Raw genomic sequence first — 25,399 nt, 5'->3', positions numbered from 1 at the left:
CTCAATATAAACGTCAGGTTTATTTACTCACATTTATAAACAACAACAAAAAACTCCTTTAATACTAGAAATTCCCCCATTTTTAAGATTAAGAGCTAAGATGGCTTTTAAGACTATATGTAATCCATTTTTTTCAGATAATATGCAACTTTGTTAGCATTTTTCCTTTTTTTCAACCAAACACATTTTTACCTACACTTCTAAGGTGCTAGAGAGCAACCAACCACCAAGGCAGTGTGATAAATGAGGATGGTTCATATTACAAGACTTACCTTTCTGTGACTTTCTTAAAAACAGGGAAACACATGGTTCCTGCACTATTGATGGTATTTGTATGCTTGATTTACACAGCACACAAATTTTTCTTTTTTTAACTAGTTTTACGTAAGTATTAAAATATGAAATATTTGTTCTAAAAGTGCCTAAAGTAAACATTAGATTTTCATACTATTTAAGAGAAAAATAAAAACAAGCTACCAAAACTATGATTTAGGGGAAAAAAAAAATGTTTTTCAAGGAAATGTAGAAATATTTTAATTTACATATCATATTACAATGAATCAATATGGAGTCAAAGTCTAAATTACACATTCATAAAAATTCCATACATCATCCTCAGAATAATCAGTTTCTATACAAAGATTTACAGATGTCCAATGTATGTAATTTTTCCTCAGTGTGCTACAGAGTTTAGAGGTTCTGCTCGAATATTCCCCAAATCAAGCGCAGAATCTGTCTCTTCATCAATTTCTCCAATGACTGCACTGTAGTTATTTAAGGAGAAAAAAATCAGTTAAAACAATCTCATTTCTAAAAAAACTGAAAGGACACAGTAAAAACAACCTAAGGTGAAAAGCATATATCATTTTCATGAAGTAGTGAATTGCACATTTAAGTCACGAATTACTTCAAGAAGTAATCTGAAGGCAACATTATTACAGAAGCCAGTATTAAAGGACAGACTGCATATAGTGTGATTGGATCATGAGTCTTTAAAGGAAAAAGACACATATCAGATAGATATGGTACAAAACCAATCCTATGATTTCAACTCAACAATTCAATCCACGGACCGTGTTGGGGTTGATCACAAAATCACTACTAAATAAGCAAATAAAAATGTCTACTATTTGTCTACTATTTGAGTAACTTCAATGAACTAAATCCATCAATATACATACATATATATATATACACACATATATGTAACATCCATTAGTTTCCTTTTCAGGATTTCTCAGTTCATTCAATTTAAATCCAAGACCAAAAAGTACAGTTCTTCATATATAAAGATAATAGTAGGAACGGGTACTCAGGTATCCTAGCAAATGATTTTTTGATGTGATTGGCTAAGGTTAAAGCCAGCAAATCTTTCCTTGATTCAACACTACCATAACATCTGTTAACATTAATTTCATTAATACCATGCTAGGAACCAAGCCATAGCTCTGCAGCTGGATACATACATTTGTTATAGCCACACCATAGGATATGTATAAAACATTATTCCATAAAAAATTGGTTGTTTAAATTAGTTTGGCTTTAATAAGAGTAAATTCTATAGGTGAATACTTGTAATACAGAATTTGCCCAAGTGTGCTTTAAACTATATAAAGCCTCTAGCTCTCTAATAAATGATAAGTACCAAACTCTGAGAAAATATATTACGTTTTCTCAATATAAAACAAATCAATGATCTCAATTCCATCTTAAAAAAATTTAGTATCATTTAAAATCCTTATGGAAGACAGCACAGTGCTGGTACATGTTTTAAAACTGGCTCTCCAAAGGAAAAGGGGGAGGCAGCTCTGCAGTGTTTACTCATATCCATAGTGCAAATACTCCCACTATGGTCAATTTCAAGCTACCACCAACAAAACATCAATCAACCAGCTTGCAAAATTCCTGAAAATATAACAATCTGCTTCCGTGAGCCAGTCAAGCTGGCTGTAGCACATCACTGAATCTATAACAAGGTTTTAAATTTTTTAAATTGAAATTCAAAAAAAAAGTTTGTTTTTTTAATTTTTTTTAAATCAAAGTAGGAGAAAGTTTCTTAAAATCAATTAGTAGGCAGAACCCCGATATAAATAATCACTATTATTCTGGTCAGGGAAACTGGTCCCCACTAAATGCTTTGCCTTTCTCTCTCTTTTTTTTTTTTAGAGCTCACTTTATAACTTTACACCTAAAATTCACCTCTTTAGAATATCTTATAAACCCCTGATTTTTTAATTAAAGATCAAATAATTTATCTATCTAAAGGTGATTTTAAGATAAATAATTTAAATGAATAAAGTATTCTTTCATCTTCTATATCCTATTTGTCTTCCAAAATAATGTGAGTTGTGTAATAGATCTTTTGCAGACTTCCAGCTATGTTTTAATTCTATACTCCCTAGAAAATTGATTCCAACAATCTTCTAGCCTAACTACACTAGCCACATTGGACTATTAAAAGTAATTAAATTAAATTTAAAATTCAATTCCTTAGTCACACCATTTTTCAAGCACTCAATAGCCACATGTGGCTAGTACCTTAACATAGTGGACAATGCAGATATACATTTCCATCATCACAAGTTCTATTGGACAGTATTACTCTCTCTATACTGTTGCAGACTTTTCTTAAATTGCTACCACAAAAATATGTCTTCTCAAACTGCCATATCAGTATGTCACAAGTTCACTGACTTTACAGCATAAATATGGGGCATCTTAAGTGTTCCAATTTAGTATAATTAGTAAGTAATGGATAAGTACTTATTTATAAATTTAACACTTATAGAAGATGAATTATTTAAAACTGTTCACACAAGAGATTTTGAAGGCACCTTCAAACCCTAGCCTTAGACCCTAGAAGTGTATTTATGTTGCTCTAAAATTAGGGGTATTTTGAAAGAACATTTTAAAAAGCCTCTCTAATGAAGCATTCAGTGTAAGGGAGGACCCTTTCTGGACCCTATCTAGGCCACTTAACTATCAGAAATATGGACCAATTTCGGTGGATAAAAACCTTTTCCATATAGCAAGCAGTATATACCTGTAGTATATTTAACCTGTCTTAAAAAGAGGACATACTTTACTTACACATTGTCACCTCTCACGATGTATAACCCCAGCACCACTTGTTCTACTCCCTGTGAAGAGCTGAACACTCGTTCATGGCTTTCATCCAAAATCAAATTAATGGTCTGGTCAAACCCTTTCAGTGTTCCCTGTAAAGAAAACATTCAAGAGAAAAAGACAAATATTGTGGTTTACCTGAATGTGTAATTTCAATGATGCAAAAATTTTAGTTGCCAGGTATAGCAAGAGTACTTATTTTTTTATTTTTAATCATTTTAGAAGTACTTCTTTCACATATAAATCCATTATAAAATAGAATACCTCTTTATAACCAACAGTATCCAGGGAAACAAACTTACCTCTTGGTTTTTTAAGATGGGGAAAAAACCACCACACATCTGACTAGTGAGTAGAGTGTAAGGAGGTAGCATAAAAGCACACATAGTTCAGAAGCTAATATTAGACACAGACTAAAACAAATGAAATTTAAGGGAAAACTACATAAACATATAAAAAGGGGGAAGCATATATACCAGCCATAGCAATGTAACAGTATCACTTCATGCCACACCTTAGTACTAGGCCAGGTGCTAAACACACTGCACACATTATCTCAAATAATTTTTATCCTTTGAGGTACATATTAGTTACTCCCACTTCAGAGAAGAAAAATTGAGGCACAGAGAGGTTAAGTAATCTCTCAAGGTTTCATGAGTAGAAAGTAGCAGAGCTAGGAGTTGAACCACAAAAGGCTAGCTTCAGGCCCAGACCACTGAACCACTATATTATATTACTATGAACAAACAAATATAATTTACCATTCTTCGGAGATTCAAATCAGTCCCATAAATATATACAAACTTCAACTGGTAGTAACAGCTAACACTTAACGAGTACTTACTATCTGCAGTGTTCTATGGGCCTCGCATTATTTACTTAACTGAATCTTCCCAAAATCCAGTAAGGTAGATACAAATATGATTGTAATTATTAGAACCAGAACCTGAAGGAAATATTCAGAGAAAATTTTATGGAAGAATCTTGGTTTTGAATAAAGGAAGATATGGGTCTAGCACAACACAGTAGCTCAGATGCTGTTTAAGTTTCTGAAGAAATATCAACTTATATTAGTTTTGGTTGGTTAATTCTCTAAAGCACACTATTAAACTGTTTGATGTTTTGAAAATCAAAATATGTAAAATCAGAATACAATAAAGAGAAAGTGATAACCTAGAATTTGGAAGAGAAACAAAGTATGGGGTATTCACTAAACTAATTAGTAGAGTTGTTAACACACCCAGACATAGCCTCTTGAAGTCATTTTACACCTAACTATTCTATCAAGTGAGCCATGTGTCAATAAAATAGAGAACTACTGAACTTCAGCACTCAAAATGCTCTTTTAAAATAATTTTCTTTCTTCTGTAAAATTAAATTAATTCTCAAAGTTATTATCAATCCTGTTAAAAATAGGAAAATTTAAATTTGAGGTTTTCACAAAATAAAAAAACTATTTGCAAATAAAGTTAATAGTAAAGATGTCTTGAGGTGTTAAGATGAGATAAAAATATTTCAAACTGTCCTTATTTGACAAAATACACTAAGAAGCCTAAAAAGAAAAGTGTTCTCTTGATTAAGAAGGAAGCAAGGCAACTAGCTTTAGCTTTGGAGTCAAGTTGAATTTAAATTCCAGTTTGGTTCTCCCACTTATTATCTAAGTGACTCTGGGAAAGTGATGCACTTTTTCTGAGCCTGGTTCCTAACCTCAAATTCAGGGATAATTCTTCACAAAGCTGTACTGAAGATTAAGTGATATAATACATGTAAAGTTCCTGGTACATGATATGCATTTAAATAAATGGCTGAGTCTAACACTTCGATAACAGTCACATATGGACCCACTGAGAAAAATTACAAGAATTAAAGCAAAGAAACAAAAACAACTGCAAAATGGGAAAAGAAGAGATTAAAATATATGAATTAGTTAGAAAATAGAGAAAGCTTAACAGCTTTAAAACTTTTTTGAAAGCAAGCAATGTATAAACTATAACTGAAGAAATAATTAAGTAGCAAAAAATCATGAAATAAATTCCTCAGGTCAAGAACAGATCAAGGAGAGAATCCAAGAATTTTCTAGAATTAAGGAGGATACTGTGATAAAAGGACAAATGAGATGAAATAAAAGTTAGAGTCAATCATCATAATTTGTCCTACAGAAAACAGAGGTTCTACAACCTATAGAGACTGAAAGTATATTAACACCATACAAGCCCTAAATGTTCATTATTCTACATATGTAGTATCTAAATCATAAAGAAGTTTCTAAGAGGCATATACAAAATTTCAAAACAACTATGATTCGTGCAGTGAATGTCAGAGCACTGAATGGGGAAGGAAATAAAAAATGGAAGAGGAAGATAAATATAAAATACAGGCAGATGTCTGAAGACTAGACTAGAAGCTCTCTGAGGACAGAATCTATTATTCATCCTGGCTCCTAGAAACTTTTTATGTAAATTACACCCAACGTTTATTAATGAAGGAAATATGAAGCAGCAGCTATTTATCAAAGAAAGAGTTGAACCATAACAAAACTGCAATGCAGGTGTACTGTGATGCTTAGGCATTAGAGATCAGAAGTTTTACATAAAAATTTATAACCAATAAGCTTACAAGGAGAGAATGAATATGCTTACTACTTACCACAATCATTCTTCCATCAGAAGTTATAACTGCAACAGTTCCTGATAACTGAATCAAGGAAAGCATTTTCAGGGAATAAAAATGAAAACTTGGGATCTCCTAAGGAAATGGTTTGAATTACTAGGAAAAAGGTGACAGAATTAAGACACAACTACTTAATACAGCCACTACATTCACAACGTATCTTTAAGTTTTTAACTTCCTCAAATCTTTGTGATAATTACACAATTAAAACAGGGGAAAATAGAAAAGAAAATCCCTTTCTGTATGTGCTCAGTTTTTTCCCCATCTCAAAACAGCGGAGATGTTTGGTACTCTTTTTCACTGGGGAATGCTCCCCATAGGACTTGGAGGAAGGCATTTCCCCCCTTCCTAGAACTGTTCATCTCTAAAAGGAAAATTGAATTAGTGGTAATTAATCAATATTGAATGTTTTCAAGCGTGCTGAGACACTTTTTTCCAGGACCTGGCCTATGGAATTCAAAAAAGAAGCTATAGTCAATGTCACAAGGTGCCAATATGCTTGCATCGTTAAGCCTTTTAGTATTTCACTTTTGTCCCAAATTTATACATGAGAGCAATGTAATGTTTCTATCCTGAGATTTTAAAATGGTAGTACTTCTATAGGGTACATTAAGACTTCACACGGGGTTTTATAAGTTATTTGCCCTTCGTATCAATTACAACAGCAAGCATTATTTTCATTCTATCAACAAAGAAGTTGAGACTTCAAGTGGTAAAGGGGCAAAAATTCAACTTGTGCACCATCTTTAAAGTTTTTGGTATCTTCGAACAATAAGCAAAGCCTATGAATAAAACAAATTCTTGGATTGCGAGACCCTCCTCGCCGCTAGGACGACTGTTGATCTTATTCCCAAATGCGAACGTATAGGCCCTAGGGTAGTATAGAGGAACAGATAGCTGATTTCTATAGAGACAGGGAAAAGTTCGGAATAAACACTGCCCTGTTTTGTTTTGTTTTGTTTTTAAGTTAAAATTAAAAAGCGCCTTGGGCCCCCAGGGGCGGCGGGCTCCAGCCCCGGGAGCGGGACTGGCGGGTCCCAGGTCCTTAAGCCCCTCACCCGCAGCCCAGGCCCCGCAGTGGCCGGGCATCCCAACCGCCCGCCGCTCCCGACCCCCGGTCTCTCCAGCACCAGCCCTCTCCAGTGCGGACGCGGGCTTCGCCATGGCCCCGACTGATGCCCGCGGCAGCCGGCCCGAGGATACGGTTGATGTAGTTTTCCAAGGCGGACGTCATGATGCTCTGCCCGGCCGCTCTGGGCACCCCAGGAACACAGGCGACAACTGGAGCTAAAAAGGCCCGCCAGGAACGAGTGGCGGCTCCCGCCGACTGGTGGCAGCAAATATCGCGAGAGTTACAGCACCGTAGCCTGGGCCAGTCAGAGATTGAAAGAAACCGGCCAACCACACTTGAGAGGCGAAGGGCTGGCGACTTAGTGCGCGTGCGTAGTGTTTTCGCTGTTTCTCGGGTCGGCGATCTCAGCAGCCCGGAGTGACAAAAGCGAGCAGGAGGCGGAAGGAGGGAAGAAGCTTCCTGAAGGTGGGGTAGGAAAGAGAAGGTGGGAGAGCGAGTTTTCTAGTAGAGGGAAAGACAATGTGATAGAAGTTACTGGCGGAAAACGTTGAGAGAAGACAGGGGAGGCGGGAGAAAACGAAACAAGGTGTTTTCATCACGAGTAGAGAGATGAATGTTGTTCTCATATGAAATGTGGGTGTAGGGAAGTGGTGTATGATCCTTGGTTTTCTGCCACACGGGCCGAAAATTCATCTTTTAGGAACTCAGTGGCCCAGGACAAAATTATGCACGTTGAGACCATATGGTATACATCTCTGGAGAACACTACAGTAAAAAGCATGTTCGCATATAGCGTTTGCTTCTGAAAGTACTCCAGTATGGAGGTGTTGTTACTCATTTATTTAAGAAACTGACTACAAACACAAAGATATACGAGCCTCCGAAAACTGCTTCCCCTTTACCACGCCACAAAGCCTCTCTGTCCTCCGGATGAAATCAGTAAATAAATGGCAGGTCTGCTGGACCGCCTCGGAAAGGACTGATGCAGGAAGAGGCGTCCAGATAAGCACCCGACTGGGTTTTAGACTCGGCTCTGCTAACGAATTATGTGAATGTCCTTGCACAAGTAACAGCAACTTACCTGGGCCTCCGTTTCCTTATGTGCTGTCACAGGTATTATTTTGGGTGTTACCCACATCACTAGAAAACATCACTCCTATTTTACTGTAACTTACATTTGAAGTTAGAAAAGGATCTATATACAAAATACCGGCGAGAGCTATTCTTTTTATAAAATCTCTTTATGGTTTTATTAGGCTTGTGGTTTCTTAACTGAAGAATTGTGGTTTTGAAATAACTTGCAGCGTCAGCAGTTTTCTTCTGAAAACTGAAGCATCTGTTTTCCTTACAGCATACCCACAAAAATGACTCCCGAATGGTTAATATTTTATATACTGAAAGTTACTCTGACCTGTTTGAAACCACATATAGTCAGGAATTAGGTGGTGAGTGTCCCATTATTTTTAGGGGGAAAAATGAAAGTATCTCCCATAAGTGAAAAAATGAAGATATTGTGTGATTTGCAAATGTTAGACATTGAAATAAAAGAAAAACAAAGTACTAATTAGTGATAAATGAGGTATCATTAGTAAGGAGTTTTTAAAAAATAATGTGCTATGTTTTTAAAATGAATAATAATCCATGTAGTTTTTCATCTCTTAGAGTGTTTATGTTTCAAAATGTTTAGTAACATTATATAGGAACTTACAGAAATAATTTTATCATAGATACATCCCAAATTTATGACCTTGTGTAGTTTCCATTAAATTAATATGCCAGATAAATAGCAGATGTCTAGTGTTTACGGAGCATCACAGTCTCATTGGTTTGAAATTTTTTTACGCAAGTCTTAACACTGCTGTGTTTTCTGTAGTCGCTAAGGATCACAGAGGCTGAGAGAAAGCCTATGGATAAGGAAGAGTCCAGTTAGTAAGACAAAAAAAATGAGTTACATCCAGATGACCTTGGGAGTACATGGACATAGAGAGCTCAACACTTCATAAAGGAAAATTAAGTTCCAACAGAGGACAAGGATATGTATAAACATATGACAACTAAAAAATGAAGAGGTACAGTGAGACCTTTAGTTTCTGTGAAAACCTCTCAAAGTGCTACTCATTTAAATGATACTCTATTACTGTTAAAAGGAGTCAACTAAAGAATGCTGGAATACATACTCATTTTATCCCATTAGTTCTGAATCTAAACCTTAAGCAGAACAGTAAATTTTGCTTTCATATTTAGTTCATTTAAGACTAATCTAATATTGTATATATCTCCCACCCCAGTTGTGAGCCTCCCCCTCATTAGTAATCCAATTGCCTGTATCTAGAACAACAGTCAAGATTTATCAAGAATAGCACAGAAGAAAGATAGAAAGGAGAATCTGTAGACATGACATTCCCGGGAGTTACTTTCTGTTAGTAGAAACCAATGTATATAAAATGGGTCTCTGGATGCACTGTTAGGAGGATCTTAATGATTGTCCTGAGAAGCAGGACATAACTCATCTCCCCTTGTATCCTGTATTCTTTCATTAACCTGAAGCATCAGACTCATACTAGGATCTGGCGAGACTAAATTTGCACTTTTCTGTGAATGGCCCATGGAAAATATTACTTTTAACCTAACATGGTATGAACTTTTATTTACTTTTATTTTTTATTGATTTACATTCCTGTGAGTTCCAAAAGTGTCAACCAATTGTGTCAACCAGTTAGCAATTTTGAATAAATCTTTCTAGGGTTTTCCAAGACAGAAAAGGACATAAATCATGATCTCTCCTTACAAGGAAATTCCTGAGTAAGTACAGAACTTTAATTATAAACATGAAATAATTAGTACATGGAAAAACAATAAATATTCCAAATTATAAAGAAAGATAATTGATGTGGAAATATTAGCTCATTTAACACTATAAATTACAAAGTGTTTTTCATATTTCTTTGTCTTTTAAGGTATTAAGATAGTCACTTTAAACTCCATTTGTTAAGGGATGGAAAAAAAAGAATCAAATACAACCAACTTGTTAATTGAGAAGCAGTATAGAATCATGATTAAGAACACTGACTCAGGAACTAGCCTGTTCAGATTTGGATACTGTGTAACTTTGAGTGGATTACTTAATCTTTTTGCTGCAGTTTCCCCAACTGTAAAATGGAGAAAATTTTGGTGCTTACCTCATCAAATTGTTGGGGGACTAAAAGTAATTCTTGTAAAGTTTGGCCTATGATAAGCACTTAATAAATGTTAGTTATGATTACTGAAGGACATACATCACAGGTAACCTTTCTCTCAGTCCCAGAGCTTGTTCCCTTACAATATTCTCTTCACTGCTTTTTTTCCTGATTGGACAAATTGAGTGGTTACACATTTTAAGTGCTTAAGGAAGGGAAAGAGGCATATGTGTTAGAATCTTGGAAGGTTTTATGAGAAACGTAATAATCTGACATTAATTATTTAGTGGTGGTAGGAACTGGGATTAAGAAGGCTAGCAGGAATGCAGGTGTGAGTTTCTGATTTGTAGCAGTAGGAATGGAAAGCAGGAAAAATATGATTCAGAGATAGTGGTTAAGAAAGGCAGTGGGGAAGACAGCAAATCATGGGCTGCACAGTGATAGTGGTTGGTGAATTGGAAGGATGGCAAGAGTAGGGAGACCCAGGAAAAGACAGGACTGCTTGTTCCTGAAGTAGAGGGGGCCAATCCATAGAACTGCATGCATGTGACACATGTTGCTCACCAGCTAGTGGCGAGGCCACAGAACATACTAGTTACCCTTCAGATGGCTTTCACTTTACTTTGCCGGGCTGGAGAACCAGTCTATCTCTGGAGGCCCACTGTTTCACTTTACAAAGGATAATGCATATTAATAAAATACTTCTATATACTTTTATGCATTCTTTTTAAAAAAGGATTTTTATTGATTTATTTATCTGAGAGAGACAGAGCACCAGCAGGGGGAGGGCAGAAGGAGAGGGAGAAGCAGGCTCCGCGGGGAGCAGGGAGCCCGATGTGGGGCTCCACCCAGGACCCTGGAATCATGACTTGAGCCGAAGGCAGATGCCTAACTGACTGAGCCACCCAGGCACCCCACTATTATGCATTCTTTACATTATTTTTATCTTGGAAACCTACAGAGTAATACAAACATTTTGGCTACAGTGTACATTCCTATAAATACTACGTTCAAAAACATAGCTCACTTAAAATCACAGCTTAAGGAAAAAAAATAGATCTGGAAAGGACCACTCAAAACCTGAACTGACTTAGAGTAGTAGTTCTCTGACTTTGGTCTCATTGAAGTCACCTGGAGATCTTCGAAAACTACTGATGCTCTGGTCCCCACCCCCAGACTTTGTGAATTAAATGGTATCGGGGGGAGGTTGGGCATCTCAGAAGCTCCCCAGGTGAGTGTAACATGAAGCAAAGTTTGGGAACTACTGAACTGCACAATTCCTAACAAAGAAAATCTATCATTACTTATTTACTTTTAAAAAGGGTTGAAGGTAGCTTGAAAAATGAGTTTATGGAAGAGTTGTACTGCTGAGTGATGGAAGCAAGAGCAGGAGAACGTTATCATCAGAGGTTGCGGGTGGAGAAGCAGTTGCAAACTTTGCACAAAATGTAGAGATGCCAGAGATGGATAGCCCTGATTCATTGTCTGCTGTGGCTTTTGCACAAAGATTTAGGAGAATTGCAAACTACGCACTGTCAAAGTGGAACACAGGGCTGAGCTAAGCCAAGGGAAGAATGGGGTGCCATGCAATGAAAGATGGCATTTATATACCATCTCCCTCCAGGCCTGGTGGGATCGTGGAGTCCGCTGCGTACTTTACATTCAGCTGTTGTTTCTCGGTAGCACAAGACAAAGTGCTAGGAAAAATTAAATATGAACCAACCCACCTTCCATGTTATTTTAATTACTCCCCTATTTAATAATCACGTGAGCTGATTTGTATTATACAAAACAGTGCTGTAGCACAACAGACTGTTACTATTCCACTGAGAATCTGGGCTTTAAATACGGTTAATCTGCCCCTATTTACTTCTCTTCTCCTGTGGCTCATCCTGTCTCTTAGCACCAGGTAGTTTTTTGGACAGGCAGGTCTTAAGCCTCTGACTCTGCCCTAAGAGGATACTTGAATTCATAGAGAATGGGGTGGCTTTATTTAAATAGCAAGTAAAGAGGAGGACTAATCCAGATGGAGCACTCATAACTGAGCCATTCAATATCTTTTTTTTTTTTGGTATAAATTACCATCTATATGTTCTCACTATCACAAAGCAAGTTAAGAAACACTATTTTAAGCTGTGCATTTACTTGCATTTTGTTATTTTTGCTAGCATTTAAAGCTTAGTGTGTTTAGTGTCTTGGGTTGCAGTACAGGTAAAATTATATTGTCCTTTTCATTGTGATTTTGGCATGACAAATTTGGAAAATAATATTGAAGACAGAAATTACTTTGACTTAGATCTCTAGAATCTTTCACCTGAACTCATTCCTGAATGGTAGAGTTCACACTGTAGGCATAGATTGATTTAGCCTTGTTGTGACATTATATCGCAAGAGAGATCAAATTTAGGGGTGTCTCGCTGACTCAGTCTGTAGAGCATGTGACTCTTGATCTCAGGGTTGTGAGTTTGAGCCCCATGTTGGGTGTAGAGATTACTTAAAAATAAAATCTTAAAAAAAGAGCGATCAAATTTAATTTATTGGTACCCTTGGGGAAAAATACTGAAGTTAGGCTATGAGGGATGAATAATGTGAGAAAGTACAGAAAGATGAATGGAGTGGTAGAGTGAAGTATATGAATTATATATATATTTTTTTAATTTTATTTTATTATGTTATGTTAATTACCACACATTACATCATTAGTTTTTGATGTAGTGTTCCATGATTCATTGTTTGCGTATAAAACCCGTTGCTCAATTCAATACGTGCCCTCTTTAATACCCATCACCAGGCTAACCCATCCCCCCAGCCCCCTCCCCTCTAGAACCCTCAGTTTATATGAATTATATTGACAAAAACTAAGCATGAATAACCTTCAGTCACTAATGGAAAGCAAATGCTGAAGTTACTTTAAAATATGTATTGGGTAGAAAAACAATGAAAAGAAAATCAAAGCTTTCTTACTATTTCTGAAAAGTTCTTATTATATAAGTTTTGCTGTTGTTTTGTTTTTATACCTAAGATATAATTACTCTCCCACCTCCAGCCCCCTCCTTTTTTTCAGACCATGGATCTAGATTTTTGAGCTAGAAAGAAATTTAGGAGTTTCCAAGTCCACATTTCTCATCTTGTGGATAAGGAAACTGAGTCCCAAAGAAGTTCAGTGGCACTCTCACTAGGTCAGGTCACGTAGCAGAGCCTTCTAGATTCTAGATCAGTAATCTTGACAATAATTAGTAATAAATTGTTTTACTCACAAGACAAGATTTGAATCTGTATAGATGCATGTCCATAAATGTCCAGACACTATGTCATTGTCTGCCTTTGTATGTAGACTTTTTTTAAAGATCAGAAGGAACTGATACCCAAGAGTATACTCAAAGGCTGTCTGCATTTTTGAGATATCAGTACCACTGAGAAGACTAGGAAAAGCAAATAGGATATCGTGTTAGGCAGAGTAATCCCCACCCCACCCCAAAGATGTCCACATCCTAATTTCTGGAACCTGTGATAATGTTACCTTGTATGACAAAAGAGTCTTTTCAGATGTGATTAAGGTTAAGGACCTTGAGATGGGGTGAATATCCTGGATTATCCAGGTGGGTCCACTCTATGCACTTGAATCCTTAAAAGTGAAAGAGTGAGACAGGGGAGTGGCTCTGAGAGATGCATGTGAGAAGAACAGGTTCCACTGTTCATGGTTTTGAAGTTGGAGAAAGGGGGCCATGATCCAAGGAATGTGGTCGTCTTTAGCTGGGAACAGCTCTTAGTTAACAGCCAGCAAGAAAACAGGGACCTTGGTCCCACAAAGGCTAGAAACTGAAATCTGCCAGTAGGCCTAGTGGGAAGGAAATGAATTCTCCCTCAGAGCCTCCAGAAAGGAACACATTCTGCCAACACCTTGATTTTAGTCCAGTCCACTCCACACCAGACTTCTGATCCTACAGAACCATGAGGTAATAGTTTTGTTGTTTCTGCCATTAAGTTTGTTGTAATCGTTATATCAGCAATAGAAACTAATGGAGATAGTCAATGTCTTAATTTATTATCTTCCTGGATTTTGACTAAAGACGTCGTTTGGAAAATCAACTGTACTATATCCTAGAGATTTGGAGCATATTTGATTTTGGAGCACTTATAAACAACTTAAGTACTATTGTTCAAGACCATCTTTCTCTGTGGTACGAAGTCCTTCTAAATTCTAAACTTCTCCCCAGAATTTCCTTCACAGTGAAATTAAGTAAAACGTGGGTTTCTTCAACCCAAATTACTGTTTACTTCATGTGTTTTTCTGACTTACACTGACATTATCATAAGGGCAAGGAGTGGTACATATTCAACCTTTAGTGAAATCTTAAGTGTTCTTGATCAAGCACTCACAGTCTTCTCAGCCTCCATCTCTCCTGTGAACATGGTCCATGGTTCTAGTTTCTTTGAGATTTGTTTTGGCCAAAGTCATTCTGTTAGTAAATCACAGAGCCGGTTTTTGAACCTAGGCAGTCAAGCTCCACTTAGGAGCTTTAGGTATTACCATAATACCCATTTTGACAGCTTTGAGATATGATTCCTCCATTTTTCTGAATTTAATAATTCATACCATGAATAACAAAAAAACAAACAAGTCAGATTAGACTTCAGAAGTATGTGTATTGTTTCTCCCCTTTCTTTCTTCCTTCCTTCCTTCCTGTTGTTGGCATTTCAGTCCAGAATGGCAGAAACATTTTCCAGGTCATTACCCCATGTGATGATAACTCATGTAATGGGATTTTTCATGCATAAAAATAGTATAAAATAAAAAATAATCTGCCTTTTAACATATGTATCAGAAACTAAAAACCACAGACATATCATAATGCAGTGGATTAAAGGAAATCATCAGCAGATAGTTTTTATGAAACAAAAAGTGGTAATTCAAATTAAACACACCTCTTTGTCAGGGATATTAATCATTGTTTTTTGGGTATTCATCATCAGAAGGTCTGAGATAGAGCTCAGTATGTCAGGTACTTTTTTTCCCTGGTCTTTCTTTCAACAGGAGAGCACCAGTCTCTGCTTATAACTATGTCAGACTTTGAATTGGGACCTGGAGAGAATGCAGTCTTGTGGTCACACCAGTTGCAGCAAGAGCAAGTTCATAAAGGAGGCGTCCTATTGAGGCTACCGGTGGCCTCAGCTTCCGTCTGTATAGTTGGGCAGTGGGGTCCGCAGGATCCTGACTGACCCAGCTTTGCTGTGTGTTTAGGACGTGCTGCATGGCTGTGTAACTTCTGAATATTATTCTCCAGCCTGTCTCACAATTCTGGAGCTACTGAATGTACTTTAATAACCCTTTCCTGCTTAAATCAGCTCAAGTGGATTTCTGGTTTCAAACTGACAACTAAGAATTCTGACTGTAGAAATGTTCTAGCAGTGAGCTACAGTAATCTTCAAACATTTTTTGCTTATTTTTCCTACATTAAAAAAAAAAGTTTATTTTTTTTGGAATCTCTACATCCAACGTGGGGCTTGAACCCACAACCCTGAGTTCAAGAGTCCCATGCTCCACCTACTGAGCCAGCCAGGTGCCCATCTTCTACATTTTTTTAAACTAAAAATTTTTGTATCTTAAGTTTATTAATTACAAAGAATGCTATTTCTGCCACATAGTATTTTGTGTATGTGCTTGAAATACATTTTCATTAAAACCTTGGCACTGCAGATCAGACCCATGAGCTGACTTTTTTTTCAATTTAAATAAATACGTTACCAGGAATTCTGTGAGAACTGAATGTCCCTGCACATCCTTTCTGGGTGTGTTATGAATATAAGGTCCCAGTCACTCTACCTGGGCCTATTTTATGTCCCTTTTAACTTAATTTCTAGATACATAGGTGCATTAATAACCATTTTCCAGTTCTCTGAAAACTATTTCGGTGTGCTTCAGTGACTTTCGCTTGTTAATATGTGCATTTCTGTGTTTGAGGGCTTTTTCTGGAATCCTGTCTCTGTTGTGGTAGGTCCGAAATGCTAGGAACTTAGCATCTGCAGGGAGCAGTCTTCAGTCAGTGACTGACAAGGCGGGTTTATAAATACTTCAGCTCCTTTACCGAGGTGGGATAGTTCAGTTGGGATCTCTTCAGTCATTCAGTACAGTAGCTGTATTAATAGTGCACCTTTCACTGGCTGCCTTCCTTTCCTGGTGACACTCCTCTACCCCCTTACTGGTTGTCCCTAAAGAAAGTACTTGCACTTGAATTCTTGCCTCAGGATCTGCAACTGGGGGAACCCCACTGAGAGATCATAAATACTTCTTCCTTTCAAAGGGATCTATATCTTACTTGAGTTTGAGAATAGCTGTAGCCTAACCACAGCCCTTGTCATCATCTGATTTCACCTGATCACCCTTTACATGATGCAAAGGACAAGATGGGGCTTCTAGGCAGGCCTCTTTAAATATCCCTAGGTAAACAATCACCGCTGCCACCAAAGTTGGTCTCGAGTGGAATGTTTACTCAAAAACGAAACACCTGTGTATGGTGCCTTAACTAGGTTCCTGCACTGAAACTTCAGTTAGGCTCAGTGGTGCGGCAGGAAATGAATGCAGAAATCACTCAGTTATCTGACTATGACATAGGAAAACTTGATGATGTTAGAACTTAGACTCTTGACTTCGGCTGTTCCTTAATCAAGCCTGAAGTGGTATAAAAGGCGTAGAGCGAGCCCATAGTTCAGCGCTGCTCTGATCCGCTGACTCCTTCCTCTGGGAGGCTGAGATCCCCGGGCTCTGGATGCGCCTCGTGGTTGCCACAGCGACCAATCTGTATCCTAATCTCACGTGTATCCTCTGCTCCATTTGCTTACTGGGTCAAAGGCAGACCCATCCCCAAACACCGTCCAACCTGTGGTCCGGCCGTAGGTAGGTGCCCCCAATAAACCTGTGCATCTCCCAAACACGGGGCTCTTTAGGTAAACATTTGGCAAATCTGAGCTCACCTTCCTCCTCAATACCACAGTGAAGTAGTTACGACATTCAGAAGCCTGAGCCAAACTCACAGTTTGGGGATTTGGTGGTGGAAATGAAGGTTTGAGCCATCCATGTCTCTTTCCTGGAATAACTGGATATGGGATGTTGAGTTTGCAAAGGCTTCTCCAGTTTTCTTCAAATCATACTGGGAGGCTCAGTTAGTTAGGTGTCTGTCTCTTGATGTTGGCTCAGGTTATAATCTCAGGGTAATAAGATCAAGCCCCATGTTGGGCTCCACACTCAGCATGAAGTCTGCTTGTCCCTCTCCCTCTGCTCCTTTCCCCACTTGTGCTTTCTCTCTCTCTGTCAAATAAATAAATAAAATCTTTTTAAAAAATAAGAATCATACTAAGATGGTGACAGTGCACTCCACCTTTCTGTGAGCCTGGCCTTGTTATATTCCCTCTCTGAGTCCTGTGATCTCTTTACAGACCTTTCTATTTAGAAGAATGTCTTAGGACAGAATCTCCAGAAGGACAACTTAAAGCAAGGATTTCTATGTTAATGGTTTGTTCAGGAAGTGTTCCCAAGAGGAATCAGTAAGGAAGCAAGGGAAGCAGGAGAGGAAAGGGGAGGAAACCCAAGCACAGGTGCATTTGCAGGCTAGTTCTCACCTAGGGTCGTTTCAGTGGCACCCCACAGGGAAGTGATGGTGTGTGTTTTGACACTGTGCAGTTTGTCTTCATTGGAGGCAAGGGACCTGGACTTTACTACTCCCTGCCTGGGGTGGGCATGGCAGACTTCCAGCTTACTGTAAGTGAAGGCAAAACCCAACCAACTCACAGGTAGGCAGCATTCTGGAAAAGAGTGCAGGTCCTGGCCTCTGGAAGTAAACACATGTGAAGCCAGGAGAGAGATGCCCAGAAACTATGAAAGCAGTTCCAGGGGATCTGAGTGGAGCACCAAGAGTGTCCACTTCGGTAGGCGATATAAGTTTTTTGTCCATTTAAGTTTTGGGACCATTTGTTGTGGGAAAATATTAGGAGGATCGGAAGATAATTACAGTTTGGTACAAGAGATTTAAAAAATATGTTTCCACTTCTTGTTAACAAGGTTTACAGCCCCCAAACACATTCATTTGTGGTCAAGGCAATCTTCTGGTACATGGACAGGGATTATAATGAAAAAGGATTTTTAGAGAGAATTACGCACTATATAGAATACATTTTTGTGACATCATGACGTCTGTGACGTCTGAAACATTTGTTGGCACACTTTATCATTGGACTGCTCTTTAAAATGTATGTAATCCGGTTTGCCCAGGAGTTTTCATAGTTGAGGGCACAGAGGAAATCATAACAGTAATAACTCAGATTTCTGTAGTTCATGCCTAACCTGTCTCATGCAGGATTTCCATCTCTCATTCAAAGTCTTGCTGGTCATTCTGGGAATCCATCTAGGGTATTTGGCAGTAAATCACCAGGAGTCTTTTCTTTTATTCTCGATTTCTTTACTGATCATGGAGGGTTGAGAATTTTCTTCAGGGTGACCCTTTCCAACAGTGATTCATGCCTGCAGTGACAAGATGAATGTCTCTGGAAGACTGGGGGGAAAGGGGATTTTCTCCCAAAACTTCTAGAGCTTCACATTGTCAAGGTTGCCAAAATGATAGTCTGTTCTCAGTATCTTTCCCGAGCTAAAGCTGTATTGTATTCAGATTGTAAGGGTTTCTGTAGCATAGCTCGTTATTGGTTTCTGAAGGAGGGCTGCACGTGTACCTGAGTCTCAGAGAATCTTTGTGAAAACGACTCTTTCTTGCTTCTGTCTGTACCTGCCTCCATGCTCCCAGATTTTAGATACTACCGTGAGGAGGGGTGAAGAAAAAGATTGTCTTCATCATCTTTTTTTCTATCCCATACAAATGAACTTATGCAAATAGACTGCAAACACTTGAGAAATTCCCAGTCTGACCTGAACTCTAGCGGTTGATACTTTATCTTCAATGTGTCTTTTCCTGACACCCCTCCAAAGAAACACACACACACACACACACACACACACACACTCCAGAAAACCTCTCTGTAAACATAATTTTTTTTAAAGATTTTATTTATTTATTTGACAGAGACACAGCGAGAGAGGGAACACAAGCAGCGGGGGTGGGAAGCAGAGGGGAAGCAGGCTTCCCGCCGAGCAGGGAGCCCGATGCGGGGCTCCATCCCAGGACCCTGGGATCATGACCCAAGCCGAAGGCAGATGCTTAACCAACTGAGCCACCCAGGCGCCCCTCCCCTGTACATTTTCTTTCTTTCTTTTTTTTAAAGATTTTATTTATTTATTTGACAGAGAGAGACACAGTGAGAGAGGGAACACAAGCAGGGAGAGTGGGAGAGGGAAAAACAGGCTTCCGGCGGAGCAGGGAGCCCAATGTGGGGCTCGATCCTGGGGCCCTGGGATCATGACCCGAGCGCAGACACCCAACGACTGAGTCACCCAGGCACCTCTCCCCTGTACATTCTCAAACAGCCTCTGAAAATATACTCTCTGTACCTTTCCCAACAAACCCTATAATTCCTTATTCTGTTTCCTTAATTACTTTCAAACGTTTTTCCATATCTTAGGGTGCTATACACATTGAATAGAATGAGCGGTGCAAAATAAACATTTTGTTGTAGGTCCAAAAGAACTATACCTTTTTATGTCTGAGAAAATATTTTAAAACTTACCACCTACACAGCAATAAATCATTTAATGGTAGCCCTTTAGTGCACCATTAGAACTCTCTAGAATTTCACGAAAGACCTGCCAGATTATTTCCATGGAAATTGTTCTCATTTTAGAGATATTATCCTAAGGAACATTCCATATTGTTAAAAAAAAAAAAATTCAACTGAGTAAGTTTGAGGATCTAATTGGCTTTATTCAATGATTCATGAATCAGGCAACATCCCATCTGGGAAATAGAAGAGAGCTCTGAGTTGCACAAAATGGAAAGTTTTTATAGGCAGGAGGGTGAGACAAGAAAGTCAAAAGAGTGTATTATTTCAGGTAAAGTTATCTTCCCAGGGGAGGTCAGGGGGTCTTATCAGGCAGATTACCTCACTAGTGCTGACCGTGAAATTCCAGACTGCTTTAAAATTCCACTCCTGGAAGAGGCTGAAGCTGCAGTTAGGTTAGACATTAAGTTGGTGGGGCTTAGCAGGTGACTCCATTTGGGGCTTTTTGTTTCTTTTTAACAATATAAACAATTCATATTTTCTACAATTTTTTTAAAAGTTTTTTTTTAAAATGTTGAACTAGCCTTCACAGCAGGGTCTGACGAATCAGAGCAGTGCTGATGTTCTGCGTGGGCTGTATTAGACCTTCCATAAGGGACAAAACAATCTGTCACATTTTAGGGGCTGTGATAGTCAGTGGTGGCATATATAGTAGTAGTGAAATTATTAAAACATTATTTTTATTATTTTTTCTTACTGTTTTTGCTTATGTCAAGTATAGCCTGGGTTGCTAATTAATGGTAGTAATATAAAATTTCTTTTACAGATAAATTTAGGTAACACTGTGAGTTTATTTGAAGAAAAGTAAAATAATGAAATTATATGTCATTATATTTATTTATATATATGTATATATGTATGTATTGACATGTCCTCACGTGGAGTAACATCATGAAGGTGGTATAGGTATGACTGAAATTCAGGGAATGTTGACTTTGCCCCTCAGGGTGTGCTAATGGGCTTGTAAATACAAATGAAATGTTATCTTCTATGTGAAGGTGATCCTAGACTTGTCAAAGAACTCAGAAAGTTAAACAGTAAAAGTGTAGAAAAGCAGAATCCGCTTACAGAGATTATTATTTATCCATAAACTGATTTCTCCTTGGCAGAAAGGTATTAACACTGTAAAGAATGGCTATGTACCTTAGAAGAAGGACGTTAAGAAATAAAGGTGCAGAAAAAGGAAGTTTGCAAGAGCAGCCCTCACCTAGAGAGAGGATGTTCTGTTAGGCTGGCCTAAGAAGCCAGTTGACAAGAATATTGCTATTGTCACATGGCAGCCAGATTTCGTTACACATTCCAGTAATGTAAGTCCTTGTTCTGCGTCCTCATTTCCCAAACACCCTTGTGATAATTGGGCTCAGTGGTCAGACTGCGGTATCTAGACTGCTTGGCAGTTACACTCCTTATCAATAAGTAAAGTGGCTCAAACAGCAGTCTGTGATGAGCGCTGGTAGTGTGGATCAGCTTCTTGAGAAGCTAATTATATTCACATTGATGAGATTAAGTGTCTAAATCTGAAAGGTTGAAGGCCAGATCTTGGACTGGTGATTGCGTGAACATACATGCTTACTTTGTGGGGATCTGGGTGAACTGCACATCTGGAAAATCCCGACGTCTCCAGGCTCACTTTCTCTTAACTTTTTCAACTGTGCTGTTCATGTTATTGTGATTTGAACCAAGTCCTTAATGTTATTTTATGCCATATTACCATGTGAGGTAGTTTGCAGCTATCCTCTTAAGGAAAAAAGATATTAATTTCTGTCTTTTATTTTTGAAAATGTAAGGACTCAATGTTTTGCAAAAAAATGTTGAGTTATTTGAGTACCCACCTGCCCGAAATTTTTTAAGCATCACATTAACTATTTCTCATTCAAACTGCTGTATACCTTTCTCTTTTCTTCATTGCAGCTTTTTTGAATGAGCCATTTGCTCTCACTGCCTCCACTTCTTTGGTGCCAAGTCTCCCCTCTCCACCCCCTACCATCTGGCTCCCACCTCCATTATTCTGCTGAAACCCTGTTAGGTTTCTGACTGATAGCAGAGCTTCTTAATCCTCTTTTCACTTGACTGCAGAGTTGGTCTGTTTTCTGCTGTTCTTTTGAAAACATTCCTCCTTCCTTTTGTGATGTCCAAGACCTACTTTCTCCTCTTAATTTTTCTCCTGAGAGTGCATACCCCTTTCTCTCTTCTGGTGTATTTTACTGCAAGCTTTTTTGAAAAAAGAAATATAATGTGGCAAACGAAGCTAATCTCCCATTCTCTCCCTCCAATCTATTCTCCTATTTTGAAGTTGTTTTATCATCGATACACTGTTTTGCATTTGTGTATCCACGTACAGTGTATGTTATTTTATGTTGTAAAATTTCACATACACAGAATCATAGCATCCTTTGTAGCTTGCTTTTCCTGAACATTATTTGAGATTTACCTATTTTGATATATCTAGATTCAGTTAATTCATTTTAATTTCTCTGTAATCTTTTGTTTATAAATTAATGACAGTTTTAACTACCCTTTAAATACAGACTTTTTAAATTAAGACTTCAGGGGCGCCTGGGTGGCTCAGTTGTTAAGCGTCTGCCTTTGGCTCAGGTCATGATCCCAGGGTCCTGGGATCAAGCCCCGCATGGAGTTCCCTACTCAGCGGGAAGCAGGCTTCTCCCTCTCCCACTCCCCCTGCTTGTGTTCCCTCTCTCACTGTCAAATAAGTAAATAAAATCTTTTTTAAAAATTAATTAATTAATTAATTAATTAAGACTTCATTGTTTAGAGCAGTTTTAGATTCACAGCAAAATTGAGAGGAATATAGAGATTTCCCATATACTCTCTACTCCCACACTTGCATAACCTCCCTCATTATCAACATCCCCACCAGAGTTGTATTTGTTAAAATTGATGAACCTATATTGACACATCATAATCACCCAAAATCATAGTTTACATTACAGTTCACTTTTGGTTTTGTAAGTACTATGAATTTGGACAGATGTATACTGACCTGTATCTACCATACAGTTTCATGTAGAATGGTTTCACTGCCCTAAAAATCGTCTGTGTTCTGCCTATTCATTCCCTCCTCCCCACCAACCCCTGGCAACCACTGACTTTTTTATTGCCTCCATAGTTTTGTCTTTGCCAGAATGTTACAGTTGGAATCATATAGTATGTAGCCTTTTCAGACTGGCTTCTTTCACTCAGTAATATGCATTTAAGGTTCCCCCATGTCTTTGTTGGTTTAATATCTCATTCTGATTTAGTGCTGAATAATATTCCATTTTCTGGTTGTACCACACTTCGTTTATCCATTCACCTACCGAAGGGCATACTGCTTCCAAGTTTGGGCAGTTATGAACAAAGCTGCTATAAACATCTGTGTGCACATTTTTGTGTGGGCCTGTTTTCAACTCCTGAATACAAACTTTTAAGAGACTTTGTTGTTATTATTTAAAGTGATTTCATCTATTCCCATCACACCAGCTACCAGTTATAGACCACTGACTCCACAACTCCATTGGCCTTAGCGATCAAGTTGGGGATAATTTCAGCAAGCTCCATGTATATATTTTTTGTAGGTATTGAACTTCTCTAAATTGCCCATTGTTATTACTCATGGAAACTCATTTCTCTCACCTCTTTTCACTACCGTTGAAATCACTACCACTCTCCCAGTCACCGAGAATAGAAAACGTGAGATAACTTTTTATAACCTATTTCTGTCTTGTTTTTTCTCCTAATTGTTTATCTAATCCTGATTCTATATACAAAATGTTTGTTTTTTTTTTCTTTTCTATATCCACTTCCGTTGGCTTAGACCAAGCCTTTATTATTCTTACTGAATTAACACAGTTTCCTTCCAAATATTTGCCATGCACCTAATTTTCCCCCATTACTATTTATCCTTCATCATGCTGCCAGAGTTATCTTTCTAAAAAAGAGCTGATAAATTCTCTAGAAAGGGATAGTAAATATTTTAGGCTTTGTGGATTATGTGGTCTCTGTGGCAACTATTCAACCCTGCTGTTGTAATATGCTAGTCACTAGACAAGAATACATAAATGACTAGGTATGGCTGTGTTCCAATAAGACTTTGCTTATAAAAATAGTAAGCTAGTAAGCCCAGGTCTATAGTTTGCTGACCCCTATCCTACAACATAACTTGGATCATGTATCTCCCCACCAAAGCCTTTCCATTTTCTATAGAACATAATGTTCACCATCCTTCTAAATCTGGCATTACTAACTTACCACCTAGGGTCAATTGCCTCAAACTCTGAAGTTTCCATCTATAGTCTGATAATGTTCCTTGATATCTCCTGATTTGATGGCAGTGGGAAAGATGGTTCGGTGGCAGGTGGGCTTGGGGATTTGGTTATGGGAGAATGAGAATGCTTCTGTCTGATATTCCATATTCTCAGTAGATGATGGACAAGGATATCTGCTGAGAGACAAAGGTGGAAGAGGCAGAATAGAAGATCAAAGAAAGAGGATCCAGATCAATGTGACCATTCTGGGGACCAGAAACGTAAAATTATTGGAGAACTATAGCAAGATTTCTGGGTCATACCAAGATTCAAACTGTGGCCTGAGATTACAACTTCACGGTGAAACTAGTTATGTGGTTACGTAATCTGTGGTCACTAACACTCCTGTGTAAACAAGGAGAAAGTCTGAAGCCAGAGGAGTTCATACATGGATTGGAGTTTTGTAGGGTGAGCTCAATTGAGGGAGAGAAGGAACTGAGAGTTGAAAGTATTTGTAAAAGGGCATCATGTTGATGATAACAGAATCTGTGCCAAACACGATGGAAAGTGATGACAGGAGGGGACTGATGGATAATAAGAAGGTGGGGGGATGAGAGGATCAGATGTCCCCACATCACTGAAGAACTGTGTGGTCATATGGAAGTACTTGTGCTGCTGAATACATAGGAAGCTGCCATAGTTAAATGTTTCAATAGGAAATTTTTTAAAAGGTTTGCATTTTTTAAGAGATGTGAAGGTCCAGGGTGTGACCATAAATTAAGGGACTGAAGTGGAAAAGAAAAATGTCAATGGAATATAGAAATCAAGAAACTGAGAAGCTGGGGCTTTTTGATGGGTCACCCATGTAGGTATTGAAATCACCCAGGATAAAGAAAGGAAACCGGAATGGAATACTGCCAGGAACAGAAGGCTAGTGAAAGCGGAGGTAGGACTAAGAGGTTGGGAAAAGCGTGTAAGAAGGTGTAGGAAACAGTGATCTACCCAAATGACGTTAGCATTGAAAGAACAGTGATTTTTGCAGGAGGGAAGGGGTGAGATAATTTGGAAACAGAAAAGGGGAGCAAGGAGTACACCTACCTCAGTCAACTCAATGTAATCAACTCCTGGCCCTAATGTTTGTTCAGGGCCCAGGCAGGTTTCAGGTAAGGCAAGGAGGTAAAGGGAATAAATATTTGAAGAACAAGGAATTGCTTATTCATATTGGGGTCACAGGAGACACTCAAAGCGTTTGTTTGGGAAGAGAGGGAGGTGGAGAGGATATACAGCTTATGGATTAAGAGTTTGTGAGAAAAAGAATGACTTGGGCTGGGACTCCTTCAAATTAGTGAAGCATGATGGCATCGGTCCCAAGAGACTCACCTTGTAATCCT

At 38.3% G+C, this 25,399-nt stretch overlaps 1 protein-coding gene and 1 long non-coding RNA gene across 25 annotated transcripts in view; one reads left to right on the top strand and one right to left on the bottom strand.

Moving 5' to 3' along the window:
- Positions 1–7,157, bottom strand: LSM8 (LSM8 homolog, U6 small nuclear RNA associated). The gene is made up of 4 exons (XM_036077142.2): positions 7,000–7,157; positions 5,773–5,813; positions 3,091–3,218; positions 1–764 (listed from the first exon to the last, which is right to left on the bottom strand). Exons 1-4 carry the CDS (start codon positions 7,028–7,030, stop codon positions 674–676), a joined length of 291 nt encoding a protein of 96 aa, XP_035933035.1. The 5' UTR covers positions 7,031–7,157; the 3' UTR covers positions 1–673.
- A 58-nt stretch (positions 7,158–7,215) lies between these two features.
- The window catches only part of LOC118526129 (uncharacterized), an 87,526-nt gene continuing 69,342 nt past the window's right edge, over positions 7,216–25,399 (top strand). For 12 of the 24 annotated variants that reach the window (XR_013442831.1, XR_013442830.1, XR_013442835.1 and 9 more), the window contains exons 1-2: positions 7,232–7,352; positions 9,612–9,670. This is a non-coding gene — a long non-coding RNA (uncharacterized LOC118526129). Of the gene's footprint in view, positions 7,353–9,611; positions 9,671–25,399 lie in introns of all 24 variants that reach the window. The other 12 variants (XR_013442832.1, XR_013442844.1, XR_013442839.1 and 9 more) reach the window with 5 other exon arrangements.

Source organism: Halichoerus grypus, chromosome 12, assembly GCF_964656455.1.
Source record: "Halichoerus grypus chromosome 12, mHalGry1.hap1.1, whole genome shotgun sequence".
Lineage (NCBI taxonomy): Eukaryota > Metazoa > Chordata > Mammalia > Carnivora > Phocidae > Halichoerus > Halichoerus grypus.
Note: the sequence above shows the minus strand (reverse complement) of the source record. Positions and strands in the feature narration are given on the sequence as shown.